This window comes from Mesocricetus auratus, unplaced genomic scaffold (genome assembly GCF_017639785.1).
Source record: "Mesocricetus auratus isolate SY011 unplaced genomic scaffold, BCM_Maur_2.0 Super-Scaffold_100013, whole genome shotgun sequence".
Classification (NCBI taxonomy): domain Eukaryota; kingdom Metazoa; phylum Chordata; class Mammalia; order Rodentia; family Cricetidae; genus Mesocricetus; species Mesocricetus auratus.
Window position 1 is genome coordinate 28,917,539 of NW_024429196.1, and position 19,964 is coordinate 28,937,502.

The window sequence follows — 19,964 nt, forward strand, 5'->3', positions numbered from 1 at the left end:
TCCCAGGCTGATGCCTGGGATTCAAGAGTTAACCTTTGTCTGGTCAGCTGTTTCTGGGGGTTAAGCCAGCCCAGTCTTAATCTCTTTGATCATCAGTCATCCCTCTCTGTTACTGGCTTTCTTGAGTTCAGCTCAGTACTTAACCAAGGGAGTCTGCCTCTTCTTCGATCAGCCACTAAATGAAGTTTCTGTTTCCCAGACTCTCTGGCCATAGGATTGTAGGCTGGCACTCCCCAGATCTATGTCTAAAATCCATATATGAGAGAGTACATGCCATGTTTCTCTTTTTGTGACTGGGTTACCTCACTCAGGATGGTTTCTTCTAGTGTCATCCATTTGCCTGCGAATCTCATGATTCCATTATTTTTTTTTCTGCTGAATAGTACTCCATTGTGTAGATGTACCACATTTTCTCTATCCACTCTTCGGTTGAGGGACATCTAGGTTGCTTCCACGTTCTGGCTATTACAAATAAAGCTGCTATGAACATAGTGGAACAGACATCTTTGTTGTATGAATGGGCATCTTTTGGATATATGCCTAAGAGTGGAGTTGCTGGGTCTTGTGGTAGGTTTATTCCCATTTTTCTGAGGAATCTCCATACTGATTTCCAAAGTGGCTGAACCAGTTGGCACTCCCACCAGCAATGGAGGAGTATCCCCCCTTTCACCACATCCTCTCCAGCATAAATTGTCATTGGTGTTTTTGATTTTAGCCATTCTGACAGGAGTGAGATGGTATCTCAGAGTTGTTTTTATTTGGATGGCTAAGGATGTTGAGCACTTTCTCAAGTGCCTCTCAGCCATTTTAGACTCCTCTATTGAAAACTCTCTATTTAGTTCTGCAGCCCACTTTTTAATTGGGTCTTTTGATGTTTTGGAGACTTGCTTCTTGAGTTCTTTGTAAATTTTGGAGATCAACCCTCTGTCAGATGTGGGATTAGTGAATATTTTTTCCCATTCTGTGGGCTGTGATAAAGGTCTTGGAGAGATCTGGGATAACAGGGACATACTTAAACATAATAAAAGCTACATACAGTATTGTAAGAACTTTGAATCTTTAAAGAAAGAAATTAAAGAAGCCCTCAGAAAATGGAAAGATCTCCCATGCTCTTGGATTGGTAGGATCAATGTAGTAAAAATGGCAATCCTGCCAAAAGCAATCTACAGATTCAATGCAATCCCCATTAAAATCCCAGCACAATTCTTCACGGACCTTGAAAGAACAATAATCAATTTTGTATGGAAAAACAAAAGACCCAGGATAGCCAAAACAACCTTGTTCAACAAGGCAACGTCCGGAGGCATCACCATCCCTGACCTCAAGCTCTATTATAGTATTGGTATTGGCACAAAAATAGACAGGTAGACCAATGGAATCGAATTGAAAATCCGGGTATTAACCCACACACGTACGAACATCTGATCTTTGACAAAGAAGCTAAAAATATACAATGGAATAAAGAAAGCATCTTCAACAAATGGTGCTGGCATAACTGGAGACTGGAATGTAGAAGAATGCGGATCGATCCATGTTTATCGCCATGTACAAAACTAAAGTCCAAATGGATCAAAGACCTCAACATAAATCCAGCCACACTGAACCTCTTAGAAGAGAAAGTGGGTGGTACCCTTGAACGAATTGGTACAGGAGACAGCTTCCTGAACATAACACCAGTAGCACAGACAGTGAGATCATCAATTAATAAATGGGACCTACTGAAACTGAGAAGCTTCTGTAAGGCAAAGGACACAGTCAGCAAGGTGCCAACTTTAAGTTCACTTTCTACAAATATCCTCTCATCTCATACTCAGGACAGTCCTTTGAGGCACAAATGTTAGCTAACATTCCTAGTTTCAGAAGCCAAATGAAGCCCAGGAGAGCTTAAGGAACTTGCCCTGTAAATAAAGGTGATCTGAAATCAGCTCGAAGAAAAGACAAAAGTAATGCTTTATCCATTACCCCCAATCTCCCCCTCTTAGTTCACTCTACCTAGCTCAGTCTGGACTTTTCCAGTTTGCAGAGTTTTGATAGCAACTCTAAGGGGATCCAAATCAGTCGGAAGTCACTTTCTGAGTCCTCCATCCCTGGCCACCAATGAGAGTTATTTGTACAGATGTTTCAGCAATGGGATTAAAGTTTTAAAGGGGCCATCTATGCTCAAAAATAGGATCCCCACACTCCAAATCCCATGTAGTACTAGGTAGCTCACTGACTTTGAACTCACTCTGTAACCCAGGCTGTTTTTGCAGTGATCCCCTGCCTCAGCCTCTTGAGTGCTAGAATTATAGGTCTGGGTCATCACCTAGGAGTCAGACCTGTCTTCAGAGGACTGATGGTAGTTCTACCATCTTATTGGAGAAAGACTAAAGCAGGTGACAAGAAGCACATAGCTAAGTGGCTTGACCAAACTAGTTTGGTGGGTCCTTCCTGAGATCTGGGAGTGTTGGGAGAGGTCGTGTTTACTTGTAGTAGGCAGTAAAGGCCATCCTCGACCACACAGCAAAACTAAAGAAGACTCAGAGACAGACCAGAGTAATAAAACAGAATTTTGCTCAGGACAAGTCAGGTGTGGCTGTCCTAGAGCCCTTCAGAGTTGCTATAAAAGCCCTGCCGAGTGGCAAAGTCCTTCCTGATCTAGGAAGAGTGAACCAAGAGAACAATGACTAAGGCCTCCTTTAAGCCCCCATCACAGGCAGGATGCGTGGAATATGTGGGATAGAGTTACATTTTTTTCCTCTAGTCTCCTTTGTCCACTTTTTCTAAGTCTAAATTGACAGTGTATAAACAGCGAAATCCAAACAAATGTTGCAGGGCCCCATTCATATCCAGCCACTATAACAGAACTGCCCTGCTTTGCCATTTTACTGATGGTCTTACCAACTGGTTTTATGTGTGACGGGTATGTACAGGTAAATGTGTACATTAGTGTGTATGGGTACATAAGTGTGCGCATCCGTGTGTAGGCTAGAAGTTTACCTTGTTTTTTGAGACGGGGCCTCTCACTAGGACCTGCAGGTTACTAAATAAGCTAGACTGGCTGGCCAGGGAACCCCAGCAATCCGCATGTCTCCACTTCCCTAGCACTGGGATTGCAAATGCATACCACCATGTCTGGCATTTTTACATGGGTGCTGGCATTTGAACTGAGGCCTGTGTGCTTGCAAGGCAAGGACTTTTGCCAACTGAGCCATCTCCCCAAGCTCCTGTCATGTGATTTTAATCATACATATGTAAGATGCCCGTGTCCTGACTTATTCAAGGCCAGTAGAGTTTTAAGTGAAAATGGTAAAGGCAGGAAGTAGTTTAAACACTAATCACAGGGGAGAAAGATGTGTCTCCAGATAAAAGAAATGATCACTCTCAGTCATGTTTGAAATGCCAGGGCTAAATTACAACCATTGAATTGACAATTCTAGCCTGTATGGAACAGACCAAAAAAAAGTGTGTGTGCGTGTGTGCGTGCGTGCGTGCGTGCGTGCGTGTGTGTGTGTGTGTGTGTGTGTGTGTGTTGCAGCCCAAGTAGTGGACTCGAGAAATTACATCTGGGTCAACTTTGGAAGAAGTGGGTGGATACTTAAATTCCCTTGAATTATGAAGATAATTGCAATGATATTTAGCTCTTCTTGTTCTGGGGAAATGTGGCCTCGGTACAAATGGCAGGCAATGAATGTCACCAAGAGGCCAGAACACTGAGCCATTGCCTTGTGTGCCTTAACACCCTATTAGTCTCAATTTCAGACATAAAGTTAATACTGTTTTGTATTGTTTTTTTTAAGTCACTGGGTTAAGGTTAAGTGCAAATTCCTGCACAAACACACTGTATCCACACTCCATGGCTTAGTGACTCTGTGACTCTTAACGTTTAAACATCCAGGTGTCCAAAGAGCTGTGATTGTTTTTCGTGAAGAAACAATGTCTCACGGTATTGGTGGAGATGATCTGGTTGGAATCTGGGACCTCTGATATCTGATACTGTCACCCATGACCTGAGGATTACCCAGGCTTTTCTGTTGATCACTGCTATGAGCATTGTATTTCTAATGCCAGGCAGAGTATCCTATGCTAGGAGCTACATGCTCTCATGCTCTAAAACTGTGGTTACCTCTGCCACGAGTGACGGGGACATGAGAGTAATATGCAAACTTGATAACAAGACTGAAGGACTCTTTGATGGACGACCTGGAATATCACCCACAGAACATGCTCATTGAGTGTTGGCCGAGCATTGCATAACATGGAGTCAGAGACTCAGACACCATCCTACACACTGTGTATTTGAGCAAGTGTATGATCCACACCCACTAAGTGTTCCACACTGTCCATTGGTCAGCAGACAAATACAATCAGGTTCTTAGTCCTTCTGTTTCCTGTACACAGCTGCTTAGTGTGTTACCCATCCTCCCACAGGAATCTCCCACATGTCTTGTGGTTCAAAAATATATTTCAGCTGAAGTATTTGGATGGTCTTTTCATAAGACATTTCATAATAGAATTGGTTCCTCTAAAATTGTCTAAACCCTTTGAAAACTCAACTTTCTTTTCTTTCTTTCAGTGCTAAAAATTGGTGTTTGGTTGTTTTTCCCCTAGGAAAACCTCTTTTTCGTGATGGAGTATCTCAATGGGGGAGACTTAATGTACCACATCCAAAGTTGCCACAAATTTGATCTTTCCAGAGCCACGTAAGAGCCCCACTTGGTATTTGGGACATTCTGTATTCTTGGTGGTTTGTGGTTTTTTTATTTTTTATTTTTTGTGATTGTGTGTGTGACTGTGTGTGTGATTGTGTGTGTGACTGTGTGTGATTGTGTGTGTGGGTGTGTGTGATTGTGTTTGTGACTGTGTGTGTGGCTGTGTGTGTGGCTGTGTTGTGATTGTGTGTATGGTTGTGTGTGACAGTGTGTATGACTCTGTGTGTGGCTGTGTGTGTGGCTGTGTTGTGATTGTGTGTGGTTGTGTGTGACAGTGTGTATGACTGTGTGTGTGACTGTGTGTGGCTGTGTGTGTGGCTGTGTTGTGATTGTGTGTGGTTGTGTGTGACAGTGTGTGTGACTGTGTGTGTGACTGTGTGTGTGGCTGTGTGTGTGGCTATGTTGTGATTGTGTGTGGTTGTGTGTGACAGTGTGTGTGACTGTGTGTGTGACTGTGTGTGATTGTGTGTGTGATTGTGTGTGTGATTGTGTTTGTGACTGTGTGTGTGGCTGTGTGTGGCTGTGTGTGTGGCTGTGTTGTGATTGTGTGTGGTTGTGTGTGACAGTGTGTGTGACTGTGTGTGTGACTGTGTTGTGATTGTGTGTGATTGTGTGTGTGGTTGTGTGTGACTGTGTGTGTGACTGTGTTGTGATTGTGTTGTGATTGTGTGTGGTTGTGTGTGACTGTGTGTGTGACTGTGTGTGGCTGTGTGTGTGGCTGTGTTGTGATTGTGTGTGATTGTGTGTGACAGTGTGTATGACTGTGTGTGTGACTGTGTGTGACTGTGTGTGTGACTGTGTGTGTGACTGTGTGTGTGACTGTGTTGTGATTGTGTGTGATTGTGTGTGTGGTTGTGTGTGACTGTGTGTGTGACTGTGTGTGATTGTGTTGTGATTGTGTGTGGTTGTGTGTGACTGTGTGTGTGGCTGTGTGTGGCTGTGTGTGTGGCTGTGTTGTGATTGTGTGTGGTTGTGTGTGACAGTGTGTGTGGCTGTGTGTGTAACTGTGTGTGATTGTGTGTGGTTGTGTGTGACAGTGTGTGTGACTGTGTGTGTGGCTGTGTTGTGATTGTGTGTGGTTGTGTGTGACAGTGTGTGTGACTGTGTGTGTGGCTGTGTTGTGATTGTGTGTGGTTGTGTGTGACAGTGTGTATGACTGTGTGTGTGGCTGTGTTGTGATTGTGTGTGATTGTGTGTGACAGTGTGTGTGACAGTGTGTGTGACAGTGTGTATGACTGTGTGTGTGGCTGTGTTGTGATTGTGTGTGATTGTGTGTGATTGTGTGTGGTTGTGTGTGACAGTGTGTGTGACTGTGTGTGTGACTGTGTGTGTGACTGTGTGTGTAACTGTGTGATTGTGTGTGTGGGTGTGTGTGATTGTGTTTGTGACTGTGTGTGTGGCTGTGTGTGGCTGTGTGTGTGGCTGTGTTGTGATTGTGTGTGGTTGTGTGTGACAGTGTGTGTGACTGTGTGTGTGACTGTGTTGTGATTGTGTGTGGTTGTGTGTGACTGTGTGTGTGACTGTGTGTGATTGTGTTGTGATTGTGTGTGGTTGTGTGTGACTGTGTGTGTGACTGTGTGTGTGTGCTGTGTTGTGATTGTGTGTGATTGTGTGTGACAGTGTGTATGACTGTGTGTGTGACTGTGTGTGACTGTGTGTGTGACTGTGTGTGTGACTGTGTGTGACTGTGTGTGTGACTGTGTTGTGATTGTGTGTGATTGTGTGTGTGGTTGTGTGTGACTGTGTGTGTGACTGTGTGTGATTGTGTTGTGATTGTGTGTGGTTGTGTGTGACTGTGTGTGTGGCTGTGTGTGGCTGTGTGTGTGGCTGTGTTGTGATTGTGTGTGGTTGTGTGTGACAGTGTGTGTGGCTGTGTGTGTAACTGTGTGTGATTGTGTGTGGTTGTGTGTGACAGTGTGTGTGACTGTGTGTGTGGCTGTGTTGTGATTGTGTGTGGTTGTGTGTGACAGTGTGTATGACTGTGTGTGGCTGTGTTGTGATTGTGTGTGGTTGTGTGTGACAGTGTGTGTGGCTGTGTTGTGATTGTGTGTGGTTGTGTGTGACAGTGTGTATGACTGTGTGTGTGGCTGTGTTGTGATTGTGTGTGGTTGTGTGTGACAGTGTGTGTGACAGTGTGTGTGACAGTGTGTGTGACTGTGTGTGTAACTGTGTGTGATTGTGTGTGTGGCTGTGTGTGGCTGTGTGTGGCTGTGTTGTGATTGTGTGTGGTTGTGTGTGACAGTGTGTATGACTGTGTGTGTGACTGTGTTGTGATTGTGTGTGATTGTGTGTGACAGTGTGTGTGACAGTGTGTGTGACAGTGTGTATGACTGTGTGTGGCTGTGTTGTGATTGTGTGTGATTGTGTGTGATTGTGTGTGGTTGTGTGTGGTTGTGTGTGGTTGTGTGTGACTGTGTGTGTGACTGTGTGTGTGACTGTGTTGTGATTGTGTGTGACTGTGTTGTGATTGTGTTGTGATTGTGTGTGGTTGTGTGTGGTTGTGTGTGACAGTGTGTATGACTGTGTGTGTGACTGTGCTGTGATTGTGTGTGGTTGTGTGTGACTGTGTGTGTGACTGTGTGTGTGACTGTGTGTGTAACTGTGTGTGATTGTGTGTGGTTGTGTGTGACAGTGTGTGTGACTGTGTGTGTAACTGTGTGTGTAACTGTGTGTGGCTGTGTGTGTGGCTGTGTTGTGATTGTGTGTGGTTGTGTGTGACTGTGTGTGTGACTGTGTGTGTGACTGTGTGTATGACTGTGTGTGTGACTGTGTTGTGATTGTGTGTGACTGTGTGTGTGACTGTGCGTGTGACTGTGTGTGTAACTGTGTGTGATTGTGTGTGGTTGTGTGTGACAGTGTGTGTGACTGTGTGTGTAACTGTGTGTGACTGTGTGTGTAACTGTGTTGTGATTGTGTGTGGTTGTGTGTGACTGTGTGTGTGACTGTGTGTGTGATTGTGTGTATGACTGTGTGTATGACTGTGTGTGTGACTGTGTGTGTAACTGTGTGTGATTGTGTGTGGTTGTGTGTGGTTGTGTGTGGTTGTGTGTGACAGTGTGTGTGACTGTGTGTGTGACAGTGTGTGTGACTGTGTGTGTGACTGTGTGTGTAACTGTGTGTGATTGTGTGTGGTTGTGTGTGGTTGTGTGTGGTTGTGTGTGACAGTGTGTGTGACTGTGTGTGTGACTGTGTGTGTGACTGTGTGTGTGACTGTGTGTGTAACTGTGTTGTGATTGTGTGTGATTGTGTGTGGTTGTGTGTGGTTGTGTGTGACTGTGCGTGTGACTGTGTGTGTGACTGTGTGTGATTGTGTATGTGCTTGAGCTTGTGTACTGGCACAGGTGCATTCAGTGCCCTTGGAATCTGGGAGAAGAAGCTCTAGAACAGGAGTTTCAGGCAGTTGCGAGTTGCCTGATGTGGGTGCTGGGATTTGAACGTGGGTCCTCTGAAAGAGTAACAAGTACTATTAACCACTGAGACATCTCTTCTCCAACCCCCTCAGATGTTATTTTTCTTACTATTTTTTTTTTTTTTTTTTTTTTTTTTGCTTCACATGCCTGAGTTCCAGTACAGGGTAAATCCTTGGTAATAGTGTCAAACAAGCCAACAATTTCCCATTTTTGTAAAACTGAAATCCACTCCTATCTTATTTCATGTTCAATATGATACAGACAATTAATTCATTTCATAGGAACCCTCTCCAGTCCATCAAGCTCTTAACTCATTGAGCACAGATACAAATACATATCCTTTAGACAGAACAGTGAAATGGAATACGGATACCCCAGGCAGTCCTGGGCGTGGCACTGAGTAGCAGCCTGTCATGGGTCAGCTCAGTGGGAAGTTACAAAGCATTCAGCCCTTCATGAAAATAAACCTCCCCCTCTCTGGCATCAAGCAGCCAGAGATGCAAGTGAAGCCAGCTGTCTCCCTGGTAGGACTGTGGCTGGGTCGCACAGCTAGCTGTCCTGCAGGTGTTGTTCTTCCCTTAGCCTTGGGTCCTGCTTCCCTCCTGATAAACCCACAATGACATGCAGAAAAAGTAAGCAGTGGAATTAGCATCATTTGCATATGATAGCTAGGGCTATCAAGATGGCTCAGTAGGTAAGGGTGCCTCATGACCTGAGTTCCATCCCAGGTTGTCCTCTGTTCTGCACACATATATCATGACACACAATAAATAAATAAATGAATAAACAGATGTGTCTTTTTAAAAGATAACTACATACTAGATTTTTCCCCTCCAAGTTCGGCCATCTATCATGTACCTCCTCATGACCACTTTGAGTGGTTTGGACTGAACTGGATTGAAAGATGGACTTGATCCACCAACTGCTACAAAACCGAACAACATGGCTCTTTTATCACCTCTAGATGGGAGCGCTGGGCCACTCCCATTGTCTTCAGGCATCTTCAGCCAAGCACCTATGATTATTTTATCAGATATCTGCAGCATTTGGCAGAAATCACTGGGCATTATGCACTCACACAAGTGTGTGTGTGTGTGTGTGTGTGTGTGTGTGTGTGTGTGTGTGTGTGTGTGGTTATAAATGATCTATTCTGTCCCTGAGGGTTCTATAAAACATGAAGTTAACTTAAACACCTACTGCCCTCTTATGTCCTAAATGTATTCTTCCCAGGACCCAGCAAATTTCACTTCCAGGAAGCTCTCCCCTATGTCTGGCTTAATCCCGCTAGAAATACATAAACTCATTTCCATTAAGCCCATCACCACTGACGTTGAGAACCAGCTTATCACTGGCTATCTTTTAATATCCTTTTTCCCTTCTCAGGTTATAGCTCTGGTCCATGCTCAACATCATCAATATGAAAATGTTCTAGCCAGACATGTTGGGAATGGCCTGGCATAGAGCTCCGTGGGCTCCAGGCAGAATTTTAAATAAAGAAACCTATTTTCTACTACACTGTATTATTTATTACATTTCATGTTTGCGTAGGTTTTTAAGGTAGTTTGGCATTGCAGTTTAAAAGAGCAAACAGCAGATTCACCAGCTCTTAAATTACCCTTTCTGGGCAGACACCGGTGAGCTAGAGCCCTTGTGTTAAGTACAGAGTGGATGACATCTTCTTTAATGGGATGAAGCAAAATTGTGTGTGTGCAGCTTAGTTAAACAGACATAAACTATCTTGGAGATTGTGCCCTACTCTGTTTCCTGTGCTCATGCTGTGTCTTGACTGTCTTTTTTACAGGTTTTATGCTGCTGAAATCATCCTTGGTCTACAGTTTCTTCATTCCAAAGGAATTGTCTACAGGTAAACCATGCTCTGTCTGCCTTGATTTCACAACCCAGTCCATTAAAGCTCTGCAGTTGAGTGATGTGAAAACATCATAGGAGAAAAGTCCCCACCCAGAACCGTCCCCACTATGGAGTTCCAACCCTGGAAGCCAGGGCTTCTGTCCTGTTTCATCCTTGCTCGTGGCCCTCACTCTTATGCTTTCCTGGGCTTTCCCTCTCCTCCTCCTGTCACTGCTTCAACTCTGACGCCTTATTTCTGCTTTGTCCATCACGTGCCCCCTTTGTACCTCTTGCTTTTATAGAAATGCTTGTGCAATGTTTCCTCTTGGGTGGGAGAAGGAAGCTCTTTCGACGTCTATGAAAAGTCACCACTACACACTACAGAAGCACACAGACCACCACCACTGTCCTCTTCTGTGAACTCAACATTTCTGTTTTGCGTGATATTATTTCACTCTCTGCTGCCAGAGCTCTTAGACAAACACTATATTACACTTCAGTCTTTTCTTCTCAAAACTCAATTGACACATATTTAACATAAGATCTTCCAAAGTTAGCTTTCAGATGTCTGGTTTCCAGACTCACTATAGATGAAGGGAAGGAGGAAAAGTAGCTGAGGAAGAATTGACTGAACTGCCAGAAACCAACACGGGAGCTTGATCTGGGACAGCCATGACTTGGAGTTTCCATTAAAACTTCCATTGTCCTACACTTGGCTGTCTAGAGCTTTGGTCAACACTGAAACCTTGATGTTTACAGAGTATGATCCTGCTATCAGAAAAACCAATCATAATAAGAACACTCCATTTCCAGATCTGTCCTGGTGAGGGTGCTCTGTGTAGCTTCTCAAAACTGAAGACCTAGGCATGTCTTGGGAAGCCAGTCACCTTAAGCACACTCTGCATATAAGCTTCTTTTAAGGTGTGTGTGTGTGTGTGTGTGTGTGTGTGTGTGTATCATGTTTGCATACCTACAGAGACTAGAGAAAGCTTCAGATTCTTTGGAGCTGGACTTAAAAGTGATTGCTTGATACCCGGCATGGATCCCAGGACTTGAATTCAGGTCCTCTGGATAAGCAGCAAGCACTATTAGTCACTGAACTATCTCTCTAGAATTTTTTCTAGCTATCCGAAAGGAGGTAGATTAAAGATGATGACTATCAAGAATCTCGTGCAACCTCATGAGCACATTAAACAAATGCATTATTCTTCCTTATTAGAACATAAGACAAGCTCATAACCTATATCATTAAACATGCCAACAGCCCTAAAATGAGCTCATTCTATCTCCATATTCACCTAAACATTATTTGAAAACCTTGGTCAAAATTCATGACTTTTCTTAATTTCATTATAATGCCCGAAATATATAAAACATGTTTGTACTTAATATTACATAGTTTACGTGTTGCTAAGTGGGCAGACTGATATACTAATGAATGGAGTAAATGAATATCTTGACTAATGGATGAGTGGATTGGTCAACAAATGCATGGATTTGTGAGTGAACTAGATGGGTGTGAGAAGGGGGAAAAGTCAGGAACTTGGAAAGAGAGAACTGGATATCACAGAGTTGAAAGGGACCTATGAAACTGAAATCCATATGCCCTGATGTATCTCTGCTCATTCAACATGGGCTTCCATCTTGGTATGCTGTTGGATGTGCAGAACAAAACAACCAGTAAGTGTCTTGGTATGACAAACAGCATACACACATTTCAGGGTTTTATCCACATATGTGAGTCTTGTTTTTAAGTTTTCTTATGTACCAATCCAGGAAGAGTATTTGGTTCATTGAATAAAGTCATAGTAGATCTTTCAGAGGTATCATAAGAAAATTAAAATTGAGACGAGGCCACCAACTCACCTCCATGCTGCTTGATGAAGACAGCAAGCTGCTGGTGGAAAAGGTCAACACCAAAATTCAGCTGCCAATGACACTGAACTTGGCCTCTTTTAAGAGACATTTCAAGTGCTCAGGTGTAACTTGACTTGTGTAAATTTTTAGTGTGGTGATTCAGTTGGCAGAGTCTATTCAGTTCCTCCTGTGAACCACATAGGATTATATTTGTTTGTTTACAAACTGTAGTTAGTCATTTTGAAGGGCTACATAAAAACATAATCCTGGTGGCACATTAAAAATGGAACATTATTCTGTCATAGTTCTAGAGACCAGAAGGATGAAATAAAACTATTGACAGGGCTATCCTTTCACCAAATGTTCTAGAGGAAGACCCTTCTTCAACCCACCCAGCTAGAGTGACTGCAGATATTTCTTGACTTATAGCTACATCACTCCAATCTCTGTCTCCACCAGGACCTTTTCTCCTGTGTGTGTCTCTCCTCTGTGTGGCATGAGAAGGCATGAAAAATTTAGTTTGCCTTCACTACACATAAAGTTCAGAATGAGTTCATCTTCATACCTTTACCTTAAATATCTTTCTTTAATGAGGTTACATTCCCAGCACTCTAGGGAGAAGGACATGGATTATATTTTTATTATTTAAAAATATATATGCAAAGCCAGACATGGTGGCACATGCCGGTGATCTTGGCAGCCAACAGGCTAAGGCAAGATGATTACAAGTCAAAGATAGTTTGGGTAACATAGTGAGTTCCTACATGTGCACATGCATGCCTCTGTGTGTGTGTGTGTGTGTGTGTATATATACAAATATGTATGGGGTAGGCACCATTTACTACTCATAAACGTCTATTAATTCATAGTCCCTGGCTGAAGATCATAATGGGCAGAAAATATGTAGAATTAGCAGTTTTAAGATATCTAAATCAAGCCACTTCCTAGATTTTCTTGGAGGGTATAATTATTTGAAAAGATAGAGGCAGTGCATTCTAAATAGTTCAAATAAATAGGATTCCAGTTTTAAATAGAGAGAAGAAAAGACCTTGTCAGAACTACTAGCACTCCAACAACAAAAACTAATTATCTTCTGGTAGTGTTTTGTTTTGTTTGTTTTGTTTAAGAGGAAGATGATTTTCTAATAAAGTGACTTCAGAGGAGTTCCCCTGCCACGCCACACACACACACACACACACACACACACACACACACACACACACACACCCATGAAGGAAGTCAAGCAGAAAGAGACAAACCAGTTAGCTCTTAGAGCTGCTTATGGCCCCATGTGTAACAAAACTAAATTCACCAGATCAGAGCCTGTGGTTGGAGATGGGGAGAAGCAAGCAGCTGCTCATCTTTCGGCACTGTCTAGTAGAACCTTCTCATGGAAACAGTAGCATGTTAAGAGATGCTGTAAGGCCAAGTTTCAATGTAATATAAAACCAAGGACACAGAACATAGACATGGGAAGGAAATCTATAGTCTTGGCTCTGAGAATATCAGACCTGAGAAGGAGTGACTGTACTTATGAATGGCAAACTAGACCTCACCTTCATATCTGAGGCCATTTCCAAATGCTCTCACGTGGCCTGTCTCAGTAAATGCCACAATAGATAAGCAAAAGGCATCATTGGCCTTGTATTGGTTAGTAACAAGAGGATCAACAAGGGCAAGTGACATAGCTGGGAAGATCCACCGTAAAGCCAGCTGTGACTTGGTTTCTGAATAGAAGATCGTCTCCAGCACTGACCACATGCCAAAAGATTCCACTTAATTTTCTGTTATACTTGATGCACATGTGCCACAAAGACAAACAGTGGACTTGGACTCTAAAGTGCTTCTCTTGAATTTTGATGTCCTATATCGAAGAGTAAGATGAAGGACTTTGCCTCAGAATGTTCTACAGAATCTCTAGTTGCTCCAAAGAACCTGGCTACTCTTCTGCCTCCATTCCTTTCTAGCTTTGAAAAAAGGCCTTCAGGACCTTTCCATTCCAACCTAGGTCTCTCAGAGCTTCTTTCCCACCATCCCAAAAACATCTGTACTGCCTTAAAAAATGGATTGGAAATTTGACATGAAGCATATTTTTCCTAGCCAGAGGAACAGAGAACATTTATTTTTAGAATCAGTTAAAATACATCCGTGTATAGTTTCATGAAGCCAATTTGATGAGAAAGACCAGGTTGTCTTGGTATAAAAGAATGTAAGATAGAGTAGGTTTGCATCCCAGCCACTTACTGGCTATGTGGTCTGGATAAATAACATCATCCATAAGAAACTTTTACCTTATCTTGAAAAAGAGAAAACTACATTTATAGTAACTTGATGATGTTGAGAAGATGGTTCAGTGGGTAGAAAGGACTGCTTACAACTCAAACTTACATATCTGAGTTCCAATCCCAACATCCCCACATGCACACACACACAAAAAAATCCAAGCATTACTGCATGCATTTGCAATCCCAGTGATGGACAGAGAGGAGACAGGAGGCTCTCTGGAGCTTGCTGGTTGACCGTGTAGCTCCAAGTCCAATAAGAAACCCTGTCTCAAGGGGGAAAAGATGGAGAATGATAGAACAGGATACCCACCATCTTTCTCTCTCCTTCACACATACACATACAAGTGTGAACACCCACCCACACATGCACCTGTATACCATAATACATACATCACATACACTCATACTGTAACACAAAATAATAATAATAGCTGTCTACTCTGAGAATCAAGGGATGAAATAGATGTGTGTGCAAGCAAAAGAACCCAATAAAAGCATTAGATGCTGTGGCCACCGTGCTGCTCTTCCCTAAAGCACCGCGGCTGGATATCTAGCTCTCTAGAGATGTCTCCCATCATCTTCAGCCACATTTTAGAACTATATAAACATATCTATAAATGACAAACTTAAAATGACACCAATATGGCATAGCATATGGATTAGCTAATAAGCCTGAATTGTTAGTGTATGAATTTAGATCAGCCTGTAATTGGACTGAACGAATAAACTTGGTAAGTTGTGTATTCAGTGCCAGTGAAAGATCAGAAGGCAGAAGACCAGCACTCTCCAATGAGAAGGATCAGACACAGCAGGCATCTTCTGTCTTGGCCGTGAACGTGGCAGGAACAGAGAGAAACAGGTGCTGTCGTGAATCTGAAACATGTCTAGGGATCCCCAGTCACACAGAAACTTGGTGACGTGTGGGAAGTAGAGATGACTAAACTAGGCCAAATGGAAGACATCAACTCCAGGGACATCTGTTAAGTCTCAGCTACAGCAGCATAGCTGGGGTCCACTCTTTCTCTAGTCAGCCTATTCTCACAGGAAGTGGAGCTAGCCATTAGAACAGATACTCAGGTGTGCTTCGCAGCTAATAGGCACTGTTTGGTTGTCAAGTGATTCTATAAATAATCTTGAGTGCTTAGCGTGTTGTCAGAACTGCCACTGGGACAATGACTCGGGACACTAATATACTCACACTCCAGCTGAGACGTCCACATGGGACATCGGTGTATGCATTCTCCTGCTGACACATCCACACAGGGAATATGGATTGAGCCCCTAACATGCAGCAAGTATTCAAGAAGGATGTGGAAGATACTACTATCTGGCCCAAGCTGGATGGCCAGGGCAGCAAGGGCCCTGAACATGAGCCACTGATATGGGGAGGTGGGACAAATGACAGCAGGCAATGAGCAACTGAGAACAGCCATGCCTGGTCCAGAGGAGCAGGTGGCAGCAAAGCCTCCGCTCATGCTGCCCCTCAGCTGCGATGACACAAGCTACCATAGCCCCATGAGAATTTCATTTTAACAAAACCATGTTTATTCAAGTGAGGTTTCCCTCTGCTTTTATTTTCCAGGGACCTGAAGCTAGATAATATCCTGTTAGACAGAGATGGACATATCAAAATAGCAGATTTTGGGATGTGCAAGGAGAACATGCTAGGAGATGCGAAGACAAATACTTTCTGTGGGACTCCCGACTACATCGCTCCGGAGGTAGGGACACACTACCTGGGTGGTCCTTTCCCAGCCCAGTGTGCTGAGTCCAAGTGGTTCCCCCCACAAGGTTAAGTATTTGGTTGGTCTGTGGAGTGTTTTGCAAATGGGTCCTTTGAGTTTTATAGAAAATGCTACTCATGCTAATGACATCTCTCCATGACTGGAGGTCTAGACTCACTCTGAGTTAAGGTCCTGAACCAATCCAGTCTTAATAATTATCTGTTCAGACCCATCTAAAGAAGCCTGGCATAGAGCTTGGTAGAAGCAGACATCCACTTAAATCAAGTTTAAACATGGGATCAGAGCACCGGACAGAAGGGGGAAGTGGAAGGGTTGTCAGCACCCCTCATACCCCATTTCTAAATGAGTGTAGATTCTACTCTGCAATGACTATAACTCTGTGTCATGATGTTAGTGTAAATGTTTAAGGGGGAGCATCTATGTGTCTGACAATTTCATAATAAAATCCATTATCATATATGATTATCTTTGCTTTTATAAAAACCGTACAAGAATAATGGAGCTCCTAAAAACTATGCCTCAATCTAGTCCCATGAAAATGGTAAGAGTAAGTAATTTCCCATGGTCTTATGCCAGCATTTTCTCAGGAGGTACCTGTCCTTTTCCCTAAACTCTCTTTCCCCTTTTGGAGAATTCTCCTTTAGCTGCCTAACCCAGGGAGATTTGAGACCACCTTACCACGTGGTCCTTGTCATAGCATGGAATATCTGGCGCCATTGCACTTATTTTATTTTTGTCTTTCAGTCTCCTGAGCAGCTGCTTGTTTGCTCTACAGTCTGGTACTGTTGCCCACTTTTAAGAAGCTTCTTACATTTTGAAATAATGATACCTTTGTAAGGCATTTCGAAGGCAGTACAGAAACACCTGTACCCTCTACCCAGCCTCCTCCATTGGTTAGAACTCAAATTGCTCAGGATCTGGTGAGATGGCACAATGGTTGAGACATCTTCAGCTGCAAGCATAAGGACCTGAGTTTAAATCTTCTAGTACCCACTTAAAAAGCCAGGCATGACCATGTACACCTATAACCTCAGAGCTTTGGAAGGCAGGGACAGGAGCATCACTAGAGTTTGCTAACCACATGCCTAGCTCCAAATTCAGTGAGAGACCCTGTCTAAAGGAATGAGGTAGAGAGTTAAATAGCAGGATACTCAAACTCTTACACCATCATGACTACACACACCTACATACATGCATTTGCATCTGCACACATACCACACACAAAAAGATACATATTAGTTCCTTTCCTACTGCTGTGATAAAACACCATGACCAAGGCAACTTATAGAAGGAAGGTTTTATTTGGGCTTACAGTTCCAGAGGGAGAAGAGTCCATCATCCTTACAGAGGGGGAGTATGGCAGCAGGCAGGCATGGTGGCTAGGGCAGCAGCTGAGAGCTCGCATCTTAAACTACGAGCAGGAAGCCCAGGGAGTGGTGAGAAACTTGGAAACCTCAAAACCTACCCTCAGTGACACACTTCCTCCAGCAAAGCCACACCTCCTAAGCCTCACCAAACAGTGCCACCAAAGTGTCCAAATGCTTGAGACTATAAAGGTCATCTCACCATTTCCCCTCATGGATAGATTTGTGCAGACTTCCCTTTACTCTGTGAGGAGACTAGCACAGTGAGGTGAGACAAATTAGCCTTTTTAAAGTGAATAAATGAATCAAAGAATTTGTAAATGAAGGATGATTGTCTAATAAGGACAGCCCTCTGATTTCCCTAGTAAAGCAATGTCAGGAGCAGATTCCCATAATTCCCCAATCACCCATGGCGGCTGGGGCTGAGAACTGTGTCCCCTGTGCTACCATGGTCTTAATTTTAATTTAACCTCATTGAAAGGTATGGATTGTCACTGTTCTTCAAGAAATTGTTTACATTTTAATTGCCCAGTTCCTTGCTGTGATATCTTTCTGATGTTAGAACCTGTGTATGAGCACAAATACTGACTGTGGATACAATAAACCAGTTTTAGTTTGAGGGGAAGCCAAAGCTAATTTTGGCACACTTATAGGGGACCTCTGAGTGGAGACTCTCTGCAGCACCGAACACCTTTGGTGATGACGACGCTAAACTTTGCTGACTCAGCTCAGATGTATGTTAGTCTCAGCTAAGGTCTCCTATGTCTTGTTCCTGCCCCACACCCACTCCCCCACTCCACGCAACCCACACCCTCACCCCTTGAGCTACCTCCAGTTCTTTTCCCCTTACCTTACTGTTACTGTTCTTGTCCATCCTTGTCTGCAAATTCTTAGGTTTTGTTCTTTCCCGAGCAGAGCTTCCCTTCCTGGCTATCTCCTTTCAAAGTTTCTAGAACTTAGCTTCAGTGACCTGCTGCTTTTTGTTTTGTTTTGTTTTAATGGTCAAATGTGATCATTTTACTTAGTAAAAAAAAACACTAAAAATAATTTTTCCCATTAAAAACAAACCTCTTTATATCAAAGAAAAGTAGGAAGCATTTAAGTTTATGCCAACATGTTATCAGACAATAATATAGTTTCCCTCTGTTTAGAATAACTAAAGCCCCATAAGATATCCAGGGACAGTATTGCCTAAATGTCAAATTAAAATTAATAGTTCAAGATGGCAAAGTCATTGTGTTCCCTTTCCCCAACCAGTTTTCCTGTTTTTGGAAAGTCATGCTTTTTTATAGTACCATGTTTTTGTTGTTGTTGTTTTGCTTTGTTTTGTTGTTTTTGGTTTTTTTGAGACAGGGTTTCTCTGTATTGTTTTGGAGGCTGTCCTGGAACATGCTCTGTAGACCAGGCTGGCCTCGAACTCACAGAGATCCGCCTGCCTCTGCCTCCCGAGTGCTGGGATTAAAGGTGTGTGCCACCAACGCCCAGCTAGTACCATGTTTTTTATGTATATAATTTTTATTTAAATTAGAAACAATCTTATTTTACATATCAATCTCAGTTCCCTCTCCTTCCCAACCCCCCACTGCCCCCCCCATCCCACTCCCCATCCACTCCCCAGGGAGGGTGAGGCTTTCCATGGGGCGATCATCAAAGTCTGTCACATCCTTTGGGGCAGAGTCTAGCACACTCCTCCAGCCCCCACCCCCGTGTATCTAGGCTGAAAGAGTAGTCTTCCTTGGGGAATGAGCTCCCACCAAAGTCCATTCGTACACTAGGGATAACACTGGTTCGACTGCCAGAGGCCCCATAGACTGCCCAGGCCTCCTAACTGACACCCACATTCAGGGGGCCTGGTTCGGTCCTATGCTGGTTCCCCAGCTGTCAGACTGGGGTCCATGAGTTCCCACTTGCTCAGGTCAGCTGTTTCTGTGGGTTTCCCCCAGCATGGTCTTGAGCCCTTTGCTCATCACTCCTCCCTCTCTACAACTGGATTCCGGGAGTTTGGCTCAGTGTTTAGCTGTGGGTCTCAGCTTCTGCTTCCATCAGCTACTGGGTGAAGGCTCTAGGATGGCATTTAAAGTAGTCATCAATCTCTTTATAGGGGAAGGGCAATTTAGATAGCCTCTCCACTACTGCTTAGATTCTTAGTTGGGGCCGTCCTTGTCAGTCTCTGGACATTTCCCTAGTGCCCTCTTTCTCCATGCCTGTCTCCTTGTGGCGCTGCTCTTGGTCCTCATCTCTTCTTACCGTATGTTATCTATCCATATATCTATCTGTCTGTCTATCTATCTATCCATCTATCTAATTAACACACTAACTTTACTTTTTAACTGTGTATACGTATATTCAGGGGAGGGGTATGTGAATGCATGTAGGGGTACCCAGAGAGGCAAAAAGAGAATGTGGGGTTCCCTGGAGCAGAACAACAGGTAGAGGGAGCTGCCCAACATGGGGACTGGGACTCAAACTCCAGTCCTTTGCAGGAGCAGTATTTCTTCTTAACTCCTGAGCCATCTCTCCAATCCCTTACTGTATATTCTCTATTGAGTAACTTTATCTATGGCTTTAGCTCAGAGTTAGCGTGGCCAGCACAAAAGTTGTCTTGCTTCAGACAGACCTATATACATCACAGGCTTAAGTACATCATGGGTCCTCCAAACATCATAACTCCCAAAGTCTCTCTGTTGAGCCTGCCTGATTTTTCTCTTTTCCTTACATCTTTCATGATTAACCACAGGCCATCTACCAGTTTCCTCAACAACAA

General features: G+C 43.5%; 1 protein-coding gene across 3 annotated transcripts in view; it reads left to right on the plus strand.

Annotated features, from left to right (window-relative positions):
• The window catches only part of Prkcq (protein kinase C theta), a 136,454-nt gene that overhangs the window by 102,579 nt on the left and 13,911 nt on the right, over nt 1–19,964 (plus strand). For all 3 annotated transcript variants that reach the window (XM_005071722.4, XM_040755536.1, XM_013114617.3), the window contains 3 exons: nt 4,591–4,682; nt 9,903–9,965; nt 15,674–15,812. In XM_005071722.4, the coding sequence (XP_005071779.1) occupies nt 4,591–4,682; nt 9,903–9,965; nt 15,674–15,812 (294 nt within the window). The remainder of the gene's footprint in view (nt 1–4,590; nt 4,683–9,902; nt 9,966–15,673; nt 15,813–19,964) is intronic.